Below are 22605 nucleotides of genomic sequence, written 5' to 3'. Positions count from 1 at the left end.
GCAGCAGCCCCCCCGTGCCATGCCCAGCTCTGCAGCAGCCCCCTGTGCCATGCCCAGCTCTGCAGCAGCCCCCCTGTGCCATGCCCAGCTCTGCAGCAGCCCCCCTGTGCCGTGCCCAGCTCTGCAGCAGCCCCCCCGTGCCGTGCCCAGCTCTGCAGCAGCCCCCCCGTGCCGTGCCCAGCTCTGCAGCAGCCCCCCCGTGCCGTGCCCAGCTCTGCAGCAGCCCCCCCGTGCCGTGCCCAGCTCTGCAGCAGGCCAGCGGCAGCCCCCCCCGTGCCACCCAAGGGCCAATCTGCCCGCAGCGGTACGGGGACCACCACACTGCTCACGCTGCGAGGTGCTCCCCTATGAAAGGGAGAGTCTCACCTCAGCGCTGGTTTGGGACCCAGGCGGGTGCACGGCTGCCTCCAGTGCAGTGCAGGCGACCCTGAGCCGGGAGGCCCTTCAGGTGGCGGCGGCACAGCGGGTCCCTCAGCCTAGCCAAGGTCTCCACGAGTTCGTCCCAGAACCGCTACTACTCGAGCACAGGTGCTGGCACAGACAGTGCAGCAGCCTCTCCTAAGAGAATTGCGTGCGCTCAAATGTGAAGGACTTAGCCCTGCTTCCACCGAAGCCAGTGGCAGTCCAGTTACCAGTTCCCATAGAGAACAAAACCAGGAGGGCACACTGCTCCTCCCGCCGTCCCCCACCACAGGCCTGTGGCCTCTGGGTCTGGCCACAACCATCATGATACAGGTGCAGCTCTATCTCTTCTCTTCCATACTTCCTACATGCTAAACCACCCGCCGAGATGAAGTAGCACAATAAACTTGCGGACTAGTCTTGGTTCTGCATGCAAACCCACGGGAGCTAGCCCCTGGGCAACTGCAACCTTGCCAAGTCACCCACTTCAGCTACAACTGCAAACACGAAGCATGCTACCTTGTTAAGCAGCATTCCATACACCTCAGGTGAGCTTTTCTTGTGGAGATTACCACAACCCAGACCTTTGCTGACACACTGGCTCCTCCCACCTATTCAGAAATCGAAAGGACCACCCTTCCCACATGCAGCCTCCCTCACCCAGGTCCTTCACTGCACCTCCTGGACACCTTCACCCATCACTGACATCTGGCAAGCAGAGACCTCCATAGCAGACTGCAAGCGCCATCTTCTCCACTAGCAGATTTCTGCACACAACAACTTAGAAGACCCCCAACAACAGTGAGATATTTCTCCCCTCACCTTTTCAAGACCAGCAGTGGTTCTTCCTGCCTGGAGAGGACTCCAGGCTGTGGACACATGCCCGGAGGTGAGGACCAGCAGGGCAGCAGAGAGGTCTGGAGTTCCTATAGTCCTTACCTGCCTGTAAAGGTACTCTTTTTATCGGGCCTTGACCCCACACCACTAACTTTGGTGCAGCTGGGGGTAAAGGCTGAGCTACAGTCCCCTGCTCATAATGGTGCCTCAGGTTTCTGCACGGCAACTGCGCAGAAGCTGGAAACTCAGGCCAAGTCAGGAGAACCCTCTCCTGTTTGCAGTGGGGCTTCCGTTCCCCTGGACAACGAAGCAAGGGAACTGCTGGAGGCAGGAGATGAGCTGGTGGGCATGCAACAGCATCCCAAGGGAGTCCTCTGCCCACAGGGGGATCAGACTTTGAAGGGCTTTTCATATACGGCAGTGGTATAGCAGGTGCTGAGAGCCGAGCTGGCTCAGGAGGACTCCTACACAGGCAGAGTCCTTTCCTGCCTGCAGAGCAGTCCTGCTTTACAGGACTCGCCCCACATCTTGCTGGTGCAGATGGAGACAGGGGCCTGGCCGGTTTGCCAGCTCCCCTAAACCAGAAGCGTCTTTTCTTGCCCGCAGGACGGTCACCTAAGTACACAGTTAAAATCTGTATCAGGAGCAACTAAGAATTCCTGCTCTGGCAGCAAGAAAGCAAGGGACTGTCAGGAGTGATGTGGACATCAGGCAAGGGGCATCCACCTACGACATACATCCGAGCAGGGCTCCGTGTTCAGAATGTGCTAGACATGCTTCCTCTGAAACTTCTAGCCCTTGCACTGGGCACCCCATGTCACTCACTGATGGGAAGCCTTGGTTCTATCATTTACTCAGGAGATTAAAGGGCTCAGGAGGATCCTTCCAGAATATGACAACCACACATAATTCCACCAAGCTAAGTGTCTTGGCCAAAGGACTATCATATCCCATACACACTAGAAGCATTTCTGCGTTGTTTTCCACTGAAAACAAACCTCTGAATCCTAGTAAATGTGCTTGGAAATATTCAAAAGTTTTGAATCAAACGAAGAAAGAAAGAACTTTCAATAGAAATCTGTCTTTGCTTTGGCCAGTTCTCACAGAGCATTCAAATGTAACCATTAAGATTTATTAAGAATTTGGAGGTAAATGCTGAAGCAAGATTTGGTAACCGGAGCCTGCCGTTTTGCACAGCCAACCTAAGGTGCCAGCTGGCAAGCAGGGGCAAGAGTGCCAGTTTCTACCATTCACTATCCTGAACTGCCCTGCAGATGCAGACAAAGAGCAAGACCGTGCTGCATAATCCTGTTTACCTACAAGCATCCCCGCTGGCCAAGCACTTCATACAAAGAAGATGAATACATTTCAAAGCTAGACTTGCTTCTGCTTTAGGTTTCTAAGCAGCCCCTAATCATCCCTTTGAAGATAACTCAGCATAATTAAATACATTTTGATGGCAAAATCTGGACACACATTAACAAATGCCAAATCCCTGCCTAAATGACTAAGAAAAACAGAAAGCAGTCTTTTTCTTTCTTCTTGAACTAGCAGCAAAGGAAGTCATGCCATGGTTGAAAGAGTTGTAATAAAAAAATGCAACACTTACATTTTTTCATAGAGGCACTTGCATCCAAGAATGGGTGATGGAAAAATTCATCTGAAAAAAAAAAAAAAAAATCAGGAACAATGACTCAGTGAAAGGAAAAGACTGTAAGAAGTTTACAAAGCAGTTAAAGCCTAGCAAGTTACAGTATTTTTACAGTGATTTTTCCATGCAATCCAGACATCCATGGAAGTTGACCAACTGTGGTGGCATGTAGCAGCTGTCAAGAATGCGGATTGGGAACCACACGTAGGACCTACTATTAAAAAAGGATGGGAAATTATTTGGATCCAGGGATTGCTATATAAGTATAAAAAAAAAAAAAAAAAAAAAGAAGAAGTGGTTCCTCTGCTACCAGCCATCTCTGCAAAATCAGAGCTGGGGCAATTACATTAATGAAGAAAGGGAGGAAAAAAAACTTTGCCAAAAGCGTGGCCAAAGGACATGAGGATTTGTACCTTTGGACTCGTCACCAGTACTAATGGATTTTCCTTCCCCACAGGGCATTAATGGACTTAGTAAGATTTTGCTGCAAGCTACAACCCTGGGCTGCTGGGGAGAACATACTAAATAGTTAATGCTTCTCTGTCTTGCAACAACTCTTACACTTCTAGGAATGGCATCAGTTATTGAGAGCCAGACAGCATGACTATGTCACATCCTGGCATGGCCATGCCTGTGCATGAGCATCAAAAGCTCCCATCAGCAAGAAGGGAGAAATCCCAAGGTGCACTGAAAGACACAAGTCCCTGGCTGATCAGGGTGGCAGGTCACCCTAATTGTAGGGATCCAGGAGAGCTGTATTTATCACACTGCACTGCCACTCATTCCACAGAAGAGGAATGACAGGACAAAAGGACTTCCACTGAGTGGTCTCCTATCACACACAGACCCAAATCCATTGTGCACTGAAGGCAGAAATGCATTTTCTAGAAGGCCCACACAGAACTCCCTCCCTTTCACACCAGACATAACTGCTGCCTTCTTTACTCATTACGGCAAGATATTCTACAGATCCAGGCCAAGACAGGCTTCTGTCCTGGCTTGCTGGAGACCCTCCACGTGCTCGCCTGCCCTGACAAGTAGCCACCCCTCCTGACGCCTTCACGTCTGATCCACTGCAGCTCTACGCCAGAGTCCTCTCCTACCACCACCAGCACCTCCACCTTTCAGGAGCGTTACTCACGGATCAACACTGATTATTTGGCTAACTGCAGGCAGTTCAACTTGTTACCAGCATAGTTTTCCTGTTGCAACACTTAAGGTTTACAAACTTCTGCTTTCTGTAAACAGCTCCTCTTTGGCCAGCAGGCTTTCCGTAAAGTAGCAACTGAGTATTTTGTCTGCTTTTTAAAGTTAAACAATTCCTCTCTCCCCAGCCCCTCCTTGCCACTGCTATATCAGGGTCCTGCAGCCAGAGTGCACTGGTCTCGAACTTAGCACCACAGAAGTGATGGGAATCTCTGGAAAGGAAAGCTGAAATCCCACAAATTAAGATCTGCTGTAGATGGAGGACATCCCTATCCTGCCTGGAGCTGCCCAGCTGCTGGAGTTTCCTGCTTCTTCAGCCTGCCTCTCTAGAGGGTATCATCCCTCAGCTTAGCTGATTCAACTGAGGGGATGGAAATGATTTCTTTCTTTTTCCCCCCTCCCCCCTCCAAACCGCTTATTAGTTGTGGCTTGCAAAGCAAAATTTAAATGATCCTGCAGGAAATTTGCAACTTGAACCCCCTCCTGCCTTTCCTCTAGATAATCTTGAGATTGCAAAGACCATCAATTTCTGGCTGAAGAGCAGCTGAGACACACAACAAGTAAATGGTATTTGAAGCTTTTGTGTTGCTGTTGTGTGGGTCAACTAAACTCTGGGGGAGCTCCCTTGAGGGCACAGCACTCTTCTCCAGGCAGACTGCAGAGGCCCTCAAGAACAGGAGGGCACCCCTCCTCTGGGGATGGTGGCTCAGGAACCATCCCTAGCCTGGCAGCACTGGCAAATCTTCACCTTACAAAGCGCAGGAGAGGAAAGGAACAGTGAACAAAGGCACCAACCATGAGCCAAAGCAGACTTCCTATAAATACCATAGGTGAAGGGAGCAGCGACAGTTAGTTTGCCAGTAGGAGGACAAAGCACCTGTCTATGGGGTGCTACCTAAGGGAAGGGGGAGATCTGCTTCACATAGGATTTGAAGCTGTGGGCCGTTAACAGCTTGTGCACAGCTGGCCACGGACAGCAGCTGAAAACACAGCAACAGCTGGGCACAGGGAAGAGCTCTCATTTAAGCAGTGCTGCTATTTCGGCAAGGGGCATCATCTGGATGCCTCCTGAGCAGACGCTAAGGAAAAGGGTCCATTTGGTAGGTCAGAGAATCTGAGCCCTCAGGAATGTAGAAAAGCTGAAGATTGAGCACCAGCAGACAGCAGGGAAAGGAAAACGGTGGTGTCACAAGCAGGGAGGAAGCTCAGATGCTTCAGCCGAGTCAGAGGTGGATGAGACCAGGAATACAACTGGATTCTGTGGAAGTGTATTGGTCTAAATAAATCATGGCTCTCGCACTTGCTTTCCTCTCGACTGACAGGAGATATCAGAATATGGCATGGGATGTCACACAGCCATTGAGACCTGCCTTCTATAAAGCACAAGGAGTATCTCAAATATAGGCACCTTTACAGAACATATTCACAAACTCTCCCTGAGAAACAGTTACATCTTACAAGGACATGCCAATTTATAGAGAAAAGGATCCTGCATGTGATTAAGGGCAGGCAACAATCTCGGTGCAGCAAGATGTGCTGCAACTGTAGTCCTGAGTGAAATAAAAGTCTATTATCTCAAATTTCCAAGTGTTAGACACTGACTCATGCAGTCTACTCCCAAGAGGTACAAAACTAGCTTACAGGGGGCCAAAAAGGTTTACCAGACTCAATTTCTGACAGCAGGGAAACAGGAACAAAGATATTTTCTTTTGAAATGCACAGTGGCCTGATTGAATAGGTAGAGACCCACAGCCCAGACAGACAATCTGCAGGGAATCTGAGAGGTGCTTACATCCAAGTCAGTCTGTCAGTAGCTTCAACAACTCCCTTTTCAAAAGGCTTGTTTTCTCACTTCTGCACTGTAGTACGGCAGTGCTTTGCATTCAGCACTGGATAATTATGATCAGCTTCACTTAATCTGTGTCACGCTTGCTTCACCCAAGTGACACTGTCTCCTCAAAGGCTTCCCCGGCATCTCTAATCCAAAAGAATAACAGAGGCTGCAAAACAATTTCTCTTCAACTAGCACATGCTGCCCAGCGTGAAACAATCCACCTGAGCAGATAAGCAGCAAAAAACCAACAGAAAGTCACCTCCCAAAAGACAGATATGTCAAACCCTTTTACCCCAAGCCTGACTAAAAAGCAGTATCCTGAAAAAAAACAGCAGCACACTTTATAGTCAGGTGAAAAAATGTAGTGTCTGTGCAAAAAGCAGGATGCTTTTGCTGTGATACTGCCCATCTGACACTTAACACAAGCGCACTGGCTTTGGCCTTGCTGCCTTGTCTCAGGAAAACCACTTGAGCAGGCTTGCCCAGCACAAACCTTACTCAAACAGAAAGGCTGAGAGGCAAGCCTACACCTCCCGGCAGCAGCACTGGCCGGTGGCAGCAAAGCTGCTCCCTGCTGCTCTCAGGAGACACCACCAGGGCCAGCTTCCTTGGTGAGAGAGAGCATTCAGATCCCGATTTTCACCTGAGACGGGTCTAGACTGTCTTTGCCCAAGAAGACAGGAGAGGTGGTGGGGAAGACTAAAAGACCACAGAGTTCCCTTTAAATGACCTGGTCCTTTCTGGGGCTCTAGGAATGATTCCACCTCTGCCCATTTTCCTCTGGGACATGGCTTCACTAGAGGTTCTTCAGACCTTTTAGCTCAGCTAGACGCATCTGGAAGGGTCTGCCAAAGCCAGAACTGCCTAGCACATAATGATTGTTCTCAGTTTAGAAGGAGTAAGACATCAAAAAAAGGAAATTCATGCCAGCCAAGTCAGGAGACAGAGACACAGGTCTACAGGGAGAGTCGAAAGACTGCCAGCTTGAGCCCTGATGAGAACCAAGGCATCCTTCCACAGAAACCTGGAGAAGGAAGGAAGGGTCCCCAAGCTGCTACAGTATCCTGGCTCAGATATCACTGCAGACCCTGAGAAATGGAGGGGATTGACTGAATTGTTCGTTAAATGGGTGCAGCTTACAGCTTTGGGAACAAACTATGACAGGGAAAGAGCACAAATGCACAAGACATATGTTTCACCTGGCAGCATGCTAAACACAATACAAGTTCAGAGAGCAGAAGCCAAGAGAGGAAATACAAGTACGAAACATTTGCTGAAGGTGCACCAAATCTCTGCGTTTACAAAACTGTACTGCAATCAGCACTAACCTTCCCAGCACATCCACTAAAACCCCCGAGATTATGCAATCTCCCAGGCACAGGTGAAATCCAGGTGTCTGGATGCTTCTCCTAGTACCAGCCAGAGAAGTACAGAGGTTTGTGCAGTGCCATAGCACAAAAGACGGCACGGACAGGCAGCAGAACTGAAACTGGAAGGAGGTCTTACCAAAGTCCATGCGGTCCTTATGATTACGCTGCAAGAGGCCCAGCAGCAGCTGTCTCAGGTGGCTTGATGTCTCCCTGGGGATGCTAGGATTGAAAACAAAAGCAAAATAAGAGACTTGCAATCTACTTAAACTGCTTTTACATATTCAGAAAGGCAACCTGCAAATGCAAACTCACTTTGTGCCTGCTGGGCTAGGAACATAAAGAGGAGCTCACCGGGAGACAAGATGAACAGAAACATCTCTATTTGCATTTCTGTTTGGCTTTTACTCCACATAGTCATTGTTAAGGCTACAGCTAATCTAGCTTTAGTGGCCTCTCCCAGAAGCTCCTGCAGATCCTTTCCTTCCACAGTGGTGCCAGTGTCATCCCTCTGGGTCTCGGCTAAGTCCATTCAACATGCAATATTTCACACATCGTAAATAAAATCTCTTCTACTTGCTCTAATGGGAATAAGGAGGTCATTAAAATGAAGCAGTTACCAAGGGAAAGCTTCCAATTAAGACATTACTGATGAAATGTATCACTAATTACTATCATTTTATTAAAGGCATTTCTTTTTCAGTGCAGCTTATCCAAGACCAGCAATAACCTTTGCTTACTGGCTTCCTTGATATACAGCATTTATTAATTGAAGACCACTAAGATGTGAGCAACTGCCACTCGAGCAAGCTGAAACTAGTGCAGCTATCACCCCACTTTGCACTAGAGCCAGGAAGAAAGCAGGTGGAGGAGAGGCTAGGGCAGCTCTCCACAACCCCAGCAGACTGCAAGAAGCAGGGAATAAATGAACAGATTAAGGCAGGGAAAGCAGCGTTCAGCTCTTGCATAAGTGGATCCAGCTCTGCTGACTTCCCTCTGTCAGCAGCAGCACTGTCAGGGGCTGCAGCAGCCAGCCCCACAGCCAGAGCAGAGCCCTCCAAATGCAACGTGGCTCCAGACCCTTTCAGTATTAACTCTGTTTACCACGGCTGTACCCAGCACGGCTCCCACGGTTTGCCAGGCTTCCCCCTCTCCCCATGCCGGGTCAGCTGAGGTAATGGCATGTTGCTCAGCACAGTAATTTTAACTGCACGGAGTCCAAGCCTGCTCAGTGGCTCAGCACGTGGCTCGCTCAGGCAAGGCTCTGCTTCGCTGGGCTGGCATCGCTCACCACCCCAAAGCCAAGCCCAGCCGATGCTGGGAGAAACAATTCTTCCTACACTGTTTCCACCAACCCCACCTCTGCCACAGAGAGGGTAAAAAAAAGAAGCTAGGACAAGAAATAGTGGGGGAAAAAAAGAGGTGCTAGCCAGCACTAACAGACCCCTGTTCAGTGAAACCAGAGATGTAAGGCACACTATGTATTTATAGGTTTCAGCAGTGCCCAGTTATTTTTCTGTGAAGCCCTAAGGCCTTGCTGGCAAAGGCATTTGAGCCTAGCAGTTCCTAGAACAGAGAATGATGGTATGCATCCCTCATCCTTGTTTGTACTGGAGGAGCTGCTCTTCCATCCCTGACACTAGAATGACTTTGTGCGCCCTCCCAGGCTGACAAAGGAGGAGGACACCAGGACTCTGGGAGGGACACAGTTAAACTATGATTTGGTTTGAGCCAGTAAAAAACACCCTCACAGCAAAAAAAGCTGTGCCTTAGAAGCACACTGCACAACAGAATAACCCAAGATACCACAGCTAGCAGAGTCTCCTGAAAAATACATTAGTGTTGGAGTCTTGCAGTCCTCCAGTGTTATCGTCATAATTTATTTATCCATGACACATAAAGATCTCATCCAAGATGAGCCCATTTTCCAGCAATAACTTTAGCTTTTGTATGGTTTTAAAGCCAAGAAACAGGCAGGTCAAGCAGTAGACCTCAGATGTCACAACACAGACTGAAGATGGTGCAGATTAACAGCCTGTTTGCCTCCTCTTATCTCTCAAGTCTAAAATGTCAAGATTTGCTACGCTACAGTATTATTTTCCAAGGCCATCTTTTTGAACACAAGCAACAGAACTGCCTCCTTCCCCCCCATGCTCTAGAATGTACTTTGCCATGCAAATTGGCGCAATGAATGTTAGCTATTTAGATCAGTGCTATTAAAATTGTGAGGCCTTTGGGCTTTCTCCCACTGACATGGGCTCCCCGCCTCAGAACGGCATTTCACCTGCCAGCATCGGCACCAGCCCGGCAGGCAGAGACCGCTGGTGAGCATGCAATGAGCTTTTCTTCCCCACCCTCTTCCCAAGCTAAAATGCAGCACTTCCATGGCGATGCGGTGGTGGGTGCCAGCCTGCCTAGCCCCAAGGAGAATGAAACCAAACCCTGGCACTGCTGCAGCTCAAGAAAGAGGTCTCTAGAGCAGCTTCGTGTTTCATCCTGTGTTGACAGGGCTACCGAGGCAGTTTATTCATGTTTACTCAGGAAATAGCACAGACAGCAACTCACGTTAAAGAGATAAACTGACTCTGGAAAGCAAGGAATCTGCATTTACGCAAAGGCTGCTTCAGATCTGACTTCTGTAGTGAAAAAACAATGGTCTTGGATCTACACTTTGGAGGAATTTGGTAGTTAAAAAGTGGAGATAAGTGAAAGCGGTGAATGCAGGCTGCATAAAGGGCTTACAACGAAGGAGAAGGACTAATCCTCTACAAGAACAGACATGCTCTCCTTTTACAGCTGTTTCATTTCTCCCCTCGCCTGCATCCTACTGCATACACCACAAGCCAAAGCAGCAGCGGGGCAGCATGATCAACACAAGGAAGCACAAGCCATTAGTAAACTGAGCTCTAGTTTCTTGACAGTCCCTTCTACTATCTCTTGGAGCTATCTAAGCTGATAAGGAAAAAAATCCACCTACAGCAACTCAGTGAACTTCCTGCATATGTGGCTGCATCAGCAGCTCTGCCAAACAGAAGCTAACTTTCTGGTTAAAAAGGGCCTTCCAATTTCTGGATGTGTAATCTGGAACTTCAGTCTTGTCTCTATACCAGGCTGAGGTTTTCAGAGCAGGCGTGAGATTCTGCTTCAAGAGCTCAGAGATCAAAAGAAAAGACCACAGCAACAAAACCAAAATACAATGACAAATCACAGCACTAAGCAGCTAGGTAACTTACACCCAAGTGGGACAAAAGCATTATCTTCCCCTTGAAAACTGCAGCAGTATCCATTTCCATCGAGGTTATAGTATTTCCTCCTATTAGCAGAACGGACACAAGCAGTTGCTGCCCTGACACGTGAGAAATGGCAATGTGATCTGCAGTCAGGTATGGCAGGATACAGGCAAGACTGCAGTCTGGCTGCTCGCATGATTCAAGAATTGCCATGAGTTCTTCCCAAGGCTCGCAGACTCAGGGAAGCCATATGTGGGACAGGATCACTAGCTGGCTCTTGAAACCACTAACGATCCTGAATTTTTGCAAGGTAGGAGAACAGTATCTGCAGAAAGACAGAATGCCAGCTCTGGCAATCCACTACTGCCTGACTTTCTCTGGGCCACATCCCTGCTAGTTTAAGGAATGGAGGTAGGCAGGCAGCCAAATATTTTTACAGTCAGCCCCCTGAGTGACAAGCCAGGAGCAAGCGAGGACAGGTGTAAATACAGAGTAAACAAGTGCATACAAACAGCAACACTGGAAAATGCTTACTTCGGCATCAGCATCTTGTTTTTCTCATAGAAGAGGCGAAGATCCTGTGGGCTGCTGGCCTGTAAGGAGAAAGAAAACCAGTACATGAAGCAGTTGACAATAAAGGGAAGGGATTAGCATTTCTATCTGAACCAGCAGAGAAAATGATAACCTGCAGCTTGCTTCAGACTGAAAAGCCAGCATTGTGCCAGAGTGAAAATACAGTATTTCAGCCTGCTGTCCTTTTGTCCCTGACCTGGTTCTGTCCTACAGTCCCCTTCCAAGGGCTGAGCTTTGGTGCAGTGGGCTCCGAGGCTTAGGTCTGAGCTGGCCTAATAGCCTCACCCAGGAGGCTAAATAAATGCAGACGTGAGGAGGCCCAAATGATGAATGGCAGATCCTGCTGAGAACATGGATTAATGCTGTAGGGGCATTTAGAAAAGGGACAGAGAGCCTGTTGATGGGCAAGGGATCTGCGAAGAGACTAGGAACATAGGGAAACAGCAACTGAATTAGGATTTTTTTACTTTAATTCCAGGAAGCCATAAGGTCTGAAGCCACAGCTCCTATTTGTGCAGCAATATACACAACTGCTGGGGACACTGACAAGAAGATTCCAAATTCTGAGAGAACTGATTAAAAAAAAAAAAAAAAAAGAGCTAGGCACAACAAGAGGCTTACATCTGAGGTTAAAAATAAAATCACCAGTATAGAAGCACAGATACATAAAAATCTCCTTCTGTCATTTCTCGATTTGTTTTTATGCAACAAATGATATAGGCCAGTAGATGAACCCTAGTGTCTCAAGCTTTTCTGCTTAGGCAAAGTCTCTTTATTAAAGGCAGAGCAGGCTGGCTGGCATAACACAGACATGAAGGTACACATAAACAGGGAAGAAAGATCAGAGAGATTCATCTGCAATCAGTTATTGGTGCAGCTGAGTGTGTAGGAAAGTGTGAATGAGGCAGCAACAGGCAGCTTCTCCTGAGTTCAGGGCAGGCTCAAAAAAACCCCTCAAGCCTTCCACCTACTTCCACCTCTAAATTAGAAGCATTTGAGGTCAATTAAGATGCTCAAAACAGCAAATCAGAGAAGCCAATCTGCAGATGGCCATCAAAATACCACTGATACAGCACAGCTGGAAAAGCAGCCACATAAGATGCCATTTCAACATCACCTCCTCCCTCTGAGTGAAGATGAAAATTAAGGATAACTAAAAGCTCAGTACAAAACCCCAAGAGAAACCAAAGGGAAAGTCTCAAAAGCTGCTAATAGACTCATGTTGCATTGACCAGGACAGCGTTTCTTGCAGTCTTAGCAACCCAAGCTTCACAGCTCTCCTATCAGTTTGTAACTGGATTCCTAGAAGGCGGAAATAAGAAAGATTTCCTGATTCTCCTTTCTGCAATAATGTATCCTTTGCTGTTCACAGACACAGCAGGGACCCAAATAGGAGGTGCAAAATCTCTTTCTAACATTCATTGTAATAGTTTGTGATTTAGCAAAACACCTTGTTACATAGACACCAAACAGCATCAGGTTTCCAGTCACTGCCACTCAATTTGATCTATTTCAGTAAAACTCTGTTTTACACCACTCCCCTTGCAGATCTTGCCCTGTAATTAGATTCTTAATATTTGGCAAACTTTAATAAGGCAAGCACACATGCTGCACCAAATGGCTTGGCCACAGTGCTCTACATGATGAAAAATACTCCTGACAGACATAATGTACAAGGAGGAACAGAACTCCACTGCAGGGAAGCAAACTGTTTGCTCATATCAGAGATACAAGCCTTGGCTATTTGCTCTGTTCATTTCCTGTCGCAACAACTCAATTGTTTCACAAATAACAATGACGCTCTGATCTATTCCAAACAGGGATTTTTGTTGTCAGAGATTTTCCTGGCAATAAAGACAGAGTATATTAAAAGGAGCACACATGCAAAGCCCAGTTCATTAGAGAAGGTTTCCAAGCACTATCTTGGATAGAAACAAAATCCTCAGTGAAGTTCCCCTCCTCTTTGTACAAATTCAAGAGATATCCCTGTAGGGATGTTGCCTCTCCACATTCTGCTGCCTTAGTACAATTCCCACTTGTTCTGTAAGAAACACTTCCAGGGAGTCAGGTTGCTGCCCTCCCAGACCACACTTCCTCACCAGGGCTGTTCCCAGGAGCCCACAATCCAAGGTGGGTCTCTGATACAGGTAGCTGTCTGCTGGGCAGTAGAGTCATGTTAGTGAGGGCCCACAGACAACTGTGGATCACCATTAATGCAGTAAAGCCAACTGCACCTCATGTATTAATCAACTGAGTCACACAGTTCTGCTCCTAGCAGCAGGCTCCCAGGCTTGCAGTAACACGCCCACTGCTTTCCTGCTGTTAGCATCCATTTCATAAAGCACTGGTACCTTCAGCCACTTTGCTCGCCTCTCCTTTAATAAGTAGTGCTTCTCTGAGAAGCATGAAAAAAAAAATGCAGAAATGTTCGTAAGACGCTAAAAATGCCATTTTAATTCCTTCTTCTAGGAAGCTAAGGACTTTGGAATCTGCCTTCCAGGCAGATACACCCTACTGAAGAAAGACACCAGAAAAAGCACATTTTGGGCACCTAACAGCGGGACCATTCAAGGTACACAGAGCCAGCTGCTACCTGTAGGACAGCATCCATCTGTCAGAAACAGAGATGCAGAATGGACAGCTCTTTTTCCCAAGAACAGGAGACACACCAGCAAGCCAATTTATGTCCTTATTCCCCCTCTCATGTTACTATGGAGCAGTTGTGTTAGTGTAACTGTCTCTGGTTTTTTCTGTTCTTTCTATATACAAAGACAATTGGACAAATTGAATCCTGCCACTCTGCTACCTTGTCCCGAGCAGCAGTCAAAATATGTCGAGCCAACAAAGACATTCAGCGTAACCCTGCCAAATCCCACTTGGTGCTGGCTGCCTGCAAGTGAACTGCATGCGAAAAGCACGCAGGGTAGTTCTTCCAAAAGCGCTCAGCTCTGGATTTGTTGTGCTGGGCAAAGGCTGGATGCAAAAGCCTGGCATTCGGTCAGAAGAGCACCAGAGACATCCACAGCCCCTGTGAACAGAACTGTCTAGTCAACACTTCATAGAAGGCGTATGGTACCTGCTCTGTTCTCTGAAGTCTTTCCTTCAGGATTTCTGGGGATTTGGAGGTGCAGAGAGGGGATTCAAGTATGTAAGAAAATAGTACTCATGTTTCTAGCTCAATAGTTTTAGGGAAAAGCTTGATAACCTGCTGTAAAATACCTTCTGCTTCTGCAGTCTTAATGGCTGATATTTTAGGATTGCCACAACTAAGTAGCCAGCATTCAGGGGAACTTAAAAGCAAAAGGACCAGAAATAACCAAAAAACCTCAACCCTAAACCCTTTTCTTTAGCTGCCCATGAATGTTTTTCTCTCCATTCCCAACAGAGCAGGATCAGACCCACAAACACTAGTCCAGAAGCCAATGGCCTGCTGACTACAGCAACAGATCAATCACTGACCTGTCTCACCAGAATAACTTGCTGCTGCCAAGAATATCTGTCCCCACTGGCACAGGGCAGTCCAGAGGAACAGCTTTGGGAACAGAAGGGCAGCCTGCCTGGAAAATAATCCAGGAGTTCAAATTCTGGGTATAAAATCCTCCCTGCCCTAGTCTTCCTCAAAGCCCATTTCACAACATAACAGTTGTTGTAAGTGATACATAATCCTAGTACTTATGCAGGCAGAATTAACCCAGAAATAAAGCAGTGGGCTTGGTACACCAGGCTTAGAAATTAATTTTTCACCTAGCAGCTAGTTGGGATGAGAACACATACAGGCAGGTTAACTCTTTCAGAGCTGCCAGACCAGGCAGTAAAATTTATATTCCACAGAAGATCTGATGCCCAAGTGGACCCATGCCCCTGCCAGAGACAGCTCTGACACAAACTGCATGTGCTTGGCAGTGCACCTGCTTACTGAGAGCTGCACATTTTTTAAAGGGGTCACACAGCAGAAACCAACAGGAACATCTGTGTGATTCTCCCCACCCCTCAGAAAAAAAAAAGAAAAAAGAAGGAAAAAAAAAAAGAAAAGAGATCGAGGTCATTTAATTAAACTCTACAGCATCCGACAAGGACTAGATTTTTTTTAAAAGATATTTTAGACCTTGTGTAAATCTTTCTTCTCTGCTTCCGGTTTTGCTTCTGGATGTCATTTGGCTGTGGAGCCCACATCACCTGATGGGGGGCAGTGGGTCACAATTTTTTCTGCTCAGGTAAGGACAAGAGAAAACCACTACACTTGTAAGGTACTTCTCAGTACTGGTCAGCAAGACGAAGATACACGCTGTTCAAGTCCTGTCCTCAGTGACAGAAATGCAGAGATGCAGGTGTAGACCACTCATTAGGCAAGGCAAATTAACAATTCTACATTAATACAGTGCTCAGCAAATCTGTTTATAGGGATTACGAATCCTATTAATCTCATCCCTATGGCAGTCTCACTATTATGTTTATGGGCATGTTTAATACAAAAAGCTCCTTAAGACGGCTTCACCAGCCACCCTACCAACTGTTCACATCTGAGCATCCACAGCTTCTGCATGCGGTGAGGCAGGGAAGGGACAGGAATGGCTCTGGGAAGTTGCCCTGGGTGACCCAGCTACAGATAAAATAAACTCTGAGACAGCTAGAAATCTCTGTCAACCGACAAGCACTTTCTGGATTGACAACTTCCTCAGCCTTTCCACACATTTGATCTTTTCTCCATCTAACCCAGCCCCCGAAGCCCAATTCAATTTTTAAGCAGCTCATTCCTCCTCACTGCAGGTAACACTGGAGTCCTTTTGGTTTGCAACCTTGTGAAGGTGCCTTATCAGCTCACGCAGCCAACAGCTAGAGTGCCCAAACGAAGTATTTTTCACACCTGTGCCCCAGCTTCCCATAGGAATCTCAGTTAAATAGAGATGAGGGGGTGTCCTTGCCAGCCTGGGAGGGAAGGCACAGTGAGGATGTCGCCTGAAGAGGTTAACATCAGAAATCCGGTTCCTGGCTGCCCTGTACAACTGGGTCCGCTGGTGGTGCCTTGTGGAATCAGGCTGTTATCTCCCCACCCATTTGTAGATATCCCTCCCAAACCCACTCATTCCTATTCATGATCTCCCCATCACCTCTGTCCACTACCCCTCTCTCCTCCTACAAACCCTGTAAACAAAAGCTTCTCCACTGCTCAGTGACCATCAGCAAATTCTTAGAACACAGTCATGCCAACAAAGAAATAAAGCCGGTTAACCTTTAACCAGCTTCCCAACACCTGCCCTGGACAAGCTTCTTTCACCCGAAACTCGCAGCTAAAAGGCAATTTGTGACACATGTGGTCAAACCAAATAGATGGTGCACTGAGAACCATCTGGCCTGAGCCCTTCTCTCTCCCTGATCAAACAAATCCACAGCTGCTACTGTAGTAACAAATGGGGCCTGGAATTTTGCTTCAAAATACAAACCCCAGAAGAGGAAAGGTGTGGGGATAAACTAAAATAGAGAAACAAAAGACCCACGTCCTCAGCCCAACAGATGTTGGATGTATATGGGAAAGAGAGAAGTTACCCAGTCAGGCAAGCACAAAGCAAGGATCAGGACCTGCTGGCCAGGGGCCAGAACGTCCCTTCGCTGCCCACTGCAGGGCAGGGTATGGCCATGCCTGTGCCAGAGGGACACGGGCACACAGGGCCGCCCTCGCCCCTGGGTGAGCTGGATGTCACATCCAGGCACAGAGCTGACTGCTGGCTGCCCACCTACCCTTTCAAACCCTTGGCTGAAGAGCTGAACAAAGCTGATGAACATTCAGTTTTATTACCTGTGAAAGGTCTTCCTTATAAGAACAAATGTTTTCAGAAGAACATTTTTGTGACATGCTTCAATGACCAATGATGAAAGCCACCAAATTCTTTTCAAAGAAATCAGATGCCCCATGGCTGTGTGTGAGCTACTAAGCAAAGAACACCTATGATAAAGTCACCTCATTAAATGATAGCTACATCATTTGAATGCGCGCAGTATCAAGGTGACTTTAGAGACGAAAAGGTACCAAGTTACAGAGCACAGGGCTCTCCTATGCATGCAGACTCAAAGCTTCATTTCTTCACCCTCACGCCTTTTTCTTAATGCACAAATACTATTTTATTTTATCCTAACAGTCATTTTCTCCTCTCAAACAAAAATACCAACACCAACAAGTGGATGCAGCCGGTAAATGGGAGCCATTCAGGAGTTCCAGTGTACTTTGTAGGGCTGTTTATTAAAAAAACCCATGCAACGGAAATGAAGTCTTGCTCTAAATACAGAGCAGGCTGGCAGACAGAATATAAAGCACTGGAATGGAAGATTCTTAGTGCAGCAGGGAAAAATTACCCTGAAGGAGAAAAGTGTTCTTGGCTCTAGACAAAACCAAAGCATACCATTAGTTTACTTCCGTATTTGCCCACTCTTTCTTGCAACAGATTCAGAATTCACTTTATCCTTCCTGATGATGTAACTGCATAAGCATTCAGGGTCTTGTGCGAAATTCTAAAGAGCTGTGGAACTGAAGCTCATAAAGTCTGGCTCTACATGAAATTTGCCTTATTCTATGAGCATATTTTCCTCCTCCAGCTGTCTTTTTTGCTTTGTTTGGGTTGGGGGTTTTGTTCAGTTTTAGTTTTAGGTTTGGGGTTTTTTTTGTTAGGGCGTCGGGATAAAGACACGTCAGGACATCAGAAAAGAGGGCCACAGTTCACATTTGTCCTAACTGATCTAAGAAGCTGAAGAGTTGGCATTAGCTGACACTGGCATGCGAATGTGAAGTTTGGTCTTTTTCCACGGATTAGAGATGAGCTCTACAGAGCCCAAACATTAGAGAAGCTAAGAAGTACCAGCAACTCAAGCATCTCTCTGCTACGCAGTGAGACAGCAAGGAAAAAAACCTGACAAGTACAGTACTTTAAAACAATGGTTGCAAGGGGGAGTCTGCAGATCTCATTCAGCATTGGAGAAGTAATACACAGCGTGGCATGCTTATGATTGGGAACAAGAAAAATGCACTGAGTCTAGATGAACTCCAGCTATATATGCTTAAAAACACGTGAAGCAGACCTGAAGAAACTTGCATAAGGCTGTGATGAATTCTCCATCGTTTGAAAAATTAAAATCAGAGAATGCCTTTCACAAAAGATATGCTCTAGCTCATCCAAAAGTTATGGCATAAATTACAGGGTGGAGTTTTACTGGACTGTGTTATATTTGGAAGGGTTCAGACTTGATGAATGTAAACATTTCAGGCTGGAAGGGATTGCTGTGAGATGACAGATAAGATCCCTCTGACAAGATCCTACTTAACTATTCCAAAAACAACATCCATTTAGCTGCAATACACCAGTTACCACCAAATCATCCCAAACACTAGCTTGCAATTACAATCTTCATTATTGTCCTTCCATACCCAACAGAACTATAATTATAAATTATACACAGAGTACAGTTGTAAACAGAAACTGATTTTTTAAAGTGTGGGCCTGGAAAAACACCACCAATTTAATTGATTCATGATAGTTTTCAAAATAGATGGTCCTTCCTAAAGATTTATTATCAGGAAATACATTCCACTGAGATACTAGAATATGACTCTCCTCTGGGCTGTAACACATGCAGATTACAACATATTAAGCTCTACATCATCAAGGTGGACAGCCAGAGCTCCACGACAGTGGATCTATGGGAGTTAATATTACAGATTACAGAAGCCTTAGAGTAAACAGTTTAAAAGAAAAAAAGCAAGAGAGTCAGAAACACTAGATCTAAGCAACTTACCTGAAAAGGAGCTTTTCCTGTTAGACACTGATAAATGATGGTTCCTATACTCCAGAGGTCAGCTTTGGCATCATAGTGTTGAGACATAATGACTTCTGGTGCCTTTTGGGGAGAGAACAGAAATCTGCTTTACAAAAGATGTAGGTGTTGGTTTTTTTTTCTTAAACAGCTGCAAGAAAGAAACAGAAGTCACTATTATGCTTTAAAAATTCTTGAGCTGGATTCCTCAATAACCATGAAAGATTTGCTCCTGAGAAGACTGTAAGACTACCTTGAAAGGGCCAATTCCCTAACTAAGTGGGGAAAGCAGGCACTTCCAGACAGGTAGACAAGAAATACCCTGTACTGTCAGGCTGGTTTGGGCAAACTCAGCACTTTCCCTTTCCAGCGTATCATTTCCTGCTGAATCCACCTGTGCTTCAGTGAAGCCTCACTGAAATCGCACAGATAGATCTTCTAAACCAAAGCAAGTAACAGGTAAATGATCAAGAAAAGCAAAGGCTCACACTGCACGGGTAAGCTTCAGCCTCCATCCTGACCTGCATCACTTATGCACTTTCCTCATTTAGCCCGAGATGGCAGCATATTAATTATGCTCCAGAGCCTGCTGCCAAGGTCACAGTCTGGGTTCAAAGGCAGATCTGTGTGTTTCAGCCCAACAGCTTGAGCCCTGCTGTGCCTCAGACTCCGGTTTCTAATCTCATACCATGCCCTCAGTTGCTCCCTCCCAGGCTTGTTCCAGAAGCTGGAGCTGGTGCAAGCCCACAAAGCCCTGTGGTTCAGCAGGCAGTGTGCCTTAGAGGCGGCAGCAGAAGAGGGACAGAAGGGCAGCCTTGTTAATCCCACGTGTCTATAACAACAGATTTCATTGCAGTGCTGCCAGCATGGAACAAGATCAATTTTCTAGCTCTGTTAGAATTAAAGGCCACATGTAACAGGAAAAATATGGCAGCAAACATGCCGTGGACAGGAGCTTGGTCTGCCCCTACAGGAAGCAGGCATGAACCAAGCAAAACCAAGGACAAGACCTGCACAAGGAGGTTTCAAGTCTCACATCATGTCGGGGTTCAGACAGAAAGCTCTGCCCTGGTTTCAGCTCATTCTGGTGTGGGTAAGATACCTTTCTTTTTTAAAAGAAGAGCAGCAAAGGGCTACGAGCTAAAACAGGGAACAAGGGCCTGCCCTGCTAGCAGATGTCCCAGGGCTACTGCAGAAGGTGCAGAACAGCAGTAGCAACAGACTTCAAACATCCTCTAAATCCCAATTGAACCCTCCCTCCCCATCTTCCTTCAAATCCATCAGTAAACAGAGAACAATATAAAACATTGAGATCCCTTGTAATGTCCAGAGCTGTTTAAAATAAAAAACAACACAAAACAGAAAAAGGTCATCACTAGTTTCCTCCAGCCCTTTAAAAAAAAAAAGCAAGCTGGATGTTTTCATTTACTTTCACAAGAGACTCTGAAAAAAAAAAAAAGTAACACTAAAAATAGACAATTCAGGAAACTCTCACAGGAGAAAAAAAATTACATCATCTTCACATATAGCAGAGTTCAAATAAACATCATGCTTCAAAAAAGGGAGAGCAAGAAAGTCTGTTTTGCTTGAGTTAGTACTGTGGAACAGACTACTGAACACGCCACCCCTGTGCAGAGCCACACAGTCCAGCCTGGCTCTGCCCAAAGACTACAGGCAAAAAAAATTCAGAGTGAGTTAGTGTTCAAAATCAGATTCCTACTGCTCCAGGGCACTTGTAAAAATTTCAACCTAAATTGATCCACATCATCTTTCTACTTTGAGCTCAGACACCCACGTCCCCAGAAACTATTACATGGCTGGCTTCGACATTTTTATTTCTGGCCTGGTTTTGTCATTTTTAATTTCACCAACTTGATGCGACACAGAGATCTTGACTGCTGCCATAAGCGCAAGCAAGAGATCTCCTCCTCACATACTGGTCCCAGAATGGAAAGTGCCAAGGGGATGAAAGGGATCAGTTTGGGGGTTTTAAACACATCTGTTTCACAAGCTAAGAAGTCATCCTGGAAACAGCTGGTTTGATGAAAGAATTGGGGGGGGGGTGGGGGTGTAGGAATGCACAAAAAATGAGCAGGTGAGCTCCATTTACACACATCTGCCAAGTTGTACTGCAAAGAACACAAGTTAGCCAGAATGGCAAAACTTCTGCCTGCATAGGTCCATAGATCTGAACGGATTTTACAAAAATGCTGTTCAACAGGGACCTTGCTCCTGATGCTGTTGCATTAGCAAAAAACAACTGCAAAGCCTGAGGTGACAACAGGCTTGTGGAACCACTCTGGCTCACAAGGGCTTGCTGAAGCAGTGATTTACAGAGGCTCCTCTCCAAGGAAGCAACATCTCAAATACAGCCAGATGTGTGAAGTATCACCCCAGCCTTCACTCTCTTTTGTCATTTTGCTCACAGCAGAGGAAATAGATTCAATTTCTCAGTGCCTTCAGTGGAGAGGCTCTAGTTCCGTCTGGAAAGATGCTGTTTCTGGGAGCAGGCAGCAATCAATACTCCATTTTGCTCAGTTTCATTTATCCACAGCTCACCTGAAAGTTAGATGACAACACAGGCACCTGTTGCCACACACTACCAGCAGCTAGAACTTTATGAAGTCTCCCTGTATAATAGGTGGTTTCTGACAAGTAAAAAAAATTTCACCTTTGAGGGAAAAACTAGTGAAAAACAAAGCCTAGGGGGGGGAGCGGGAAGTAAAGCAAGAACTATACAGAAAAACCTGCAGGCAAAACACACACTTACCATGTACATTGGTGAGCCACACAATGTTGCTGCCATCATATTATTCTGCAGATACCGAGCAAACCCAAAGTCAGCTACAAAGAAAAACAGGGGTAGGTCGGGGTCAGATACCAGTTCTAGAGAGCCTGTACCTTCTCCAGCTGATTGCCCCAACTTCCCTTTCACTTCCTATGGAACTTCACAGCATGTGAAGTACCCCACCTTAACCAGACTTCAATGGCTCTCTTCTCAAGCAGCAACATCCTTGTACTAGTTACTAATGCACACTACAGACACTACAAAGGGTAGACCAAGCCATAAAACCCCCCACCCATTCAGAAGAATGGACTCCCATCCTTTTTTCAGAGATCAACAGTCACTTCTTGCCATACCCATTTGCCTGCAATTTGAAATGCCAGCTGCTGGAAGTTGGTAAAGATTTCTTGACTTCAGTTAGAGTGTGCCACCTCATACTAGCTAGCTCATCTACTGCCATCTCCATTGTTAATTTAGGGAACTGAAAGTTCCCCTCTGTTGGAAAAGTTGCTATGTAGCAGACATCCAGTAGAAACCACTACTTGCCACCACCCATATTTCTAGACCAGCCCTACTGAACAGTCTTGCTCTATTACTTTAGAAGAGCTCCAAGAGTGCTAACCCCAGCACAAGGCAGAAAGCTGAGCCACAGTTCATCTGGTGGCTAGAAAAGCCAGGGCCAAGGAATACCAAGACGAATTACCTCCACAGGTTACTCAGCATCTGATCATATGATACTTGAAGGTTCTCTCAAGGTTACCAGATATTTCAAGCTAGGAGACTGACACAGCTGTTTACACTGTCATCTGTCACTAACTAATTGGTATGACTAGCTATTCCCTGGACCAGGTACTTCTCAGGGAAGTGGAAGGGAGAGGTTGCAGGGCACATCACACCCGTGCCCACAGCCCTCCTGCTTG

The 22605-nt window shown here is 46.4% G+C and overlaps 1 protein-coding gene across 8 annotated transcripts in view; it reads right to left on the bottom strand.

Annotated features, from left to right (window-relative positions):
* Positions 1-22605, bottom strand: part of ULK1 (unc-51 like autophagy activating kinase 1) — an 83683-nt gene that overhangs the window by 34532 nt on the left and 26546 nt on the right. For 7 of the 8 annotated variants that reach the window (XM_080404576.1, XM_080404580.1, XM_080404578.1 and 4 more), the window contains exons 8-12: positions 21671-21744; positions 18883-18984; positions 11062-11120; positions 7437-7519; positions 2849-2899 (exon numbers count right to left, since the gene is read on the bottom strand). In XM_080404576.1, the coding sequence (XP_080260702.1) occupies positions 2849-2899; positions 7437-7519; positions 11062-11120; positions 18883-18984; positions 21671-21744 (369 nt within the window). The remainder of the gene's footprint in view (positions 1-2848; positions 2900-7436; positions 7520-11061; positions 11121-18882; positions 18985-21670; positions 21745-22605) is intronic. The other variant, XM_080404582.1, reaches the window with a different exon arrangement.

This window comes from Falco punctatus, assembly GCF_963210335.1.
Source record: "Falco punctatus genome assembly, chromosome: 1".
Taxonomy (NCBI): Eukaryota; Metazoa; Chordata; class Aves; order Falconiformes; family Falconidae; genus Falco; species Falco punctatus.
The sequence above is the reverse complement of the archived record's forward strand: the minus strand, read 5'-3'. Positions and strand labels throughout refer to the sequence as shown.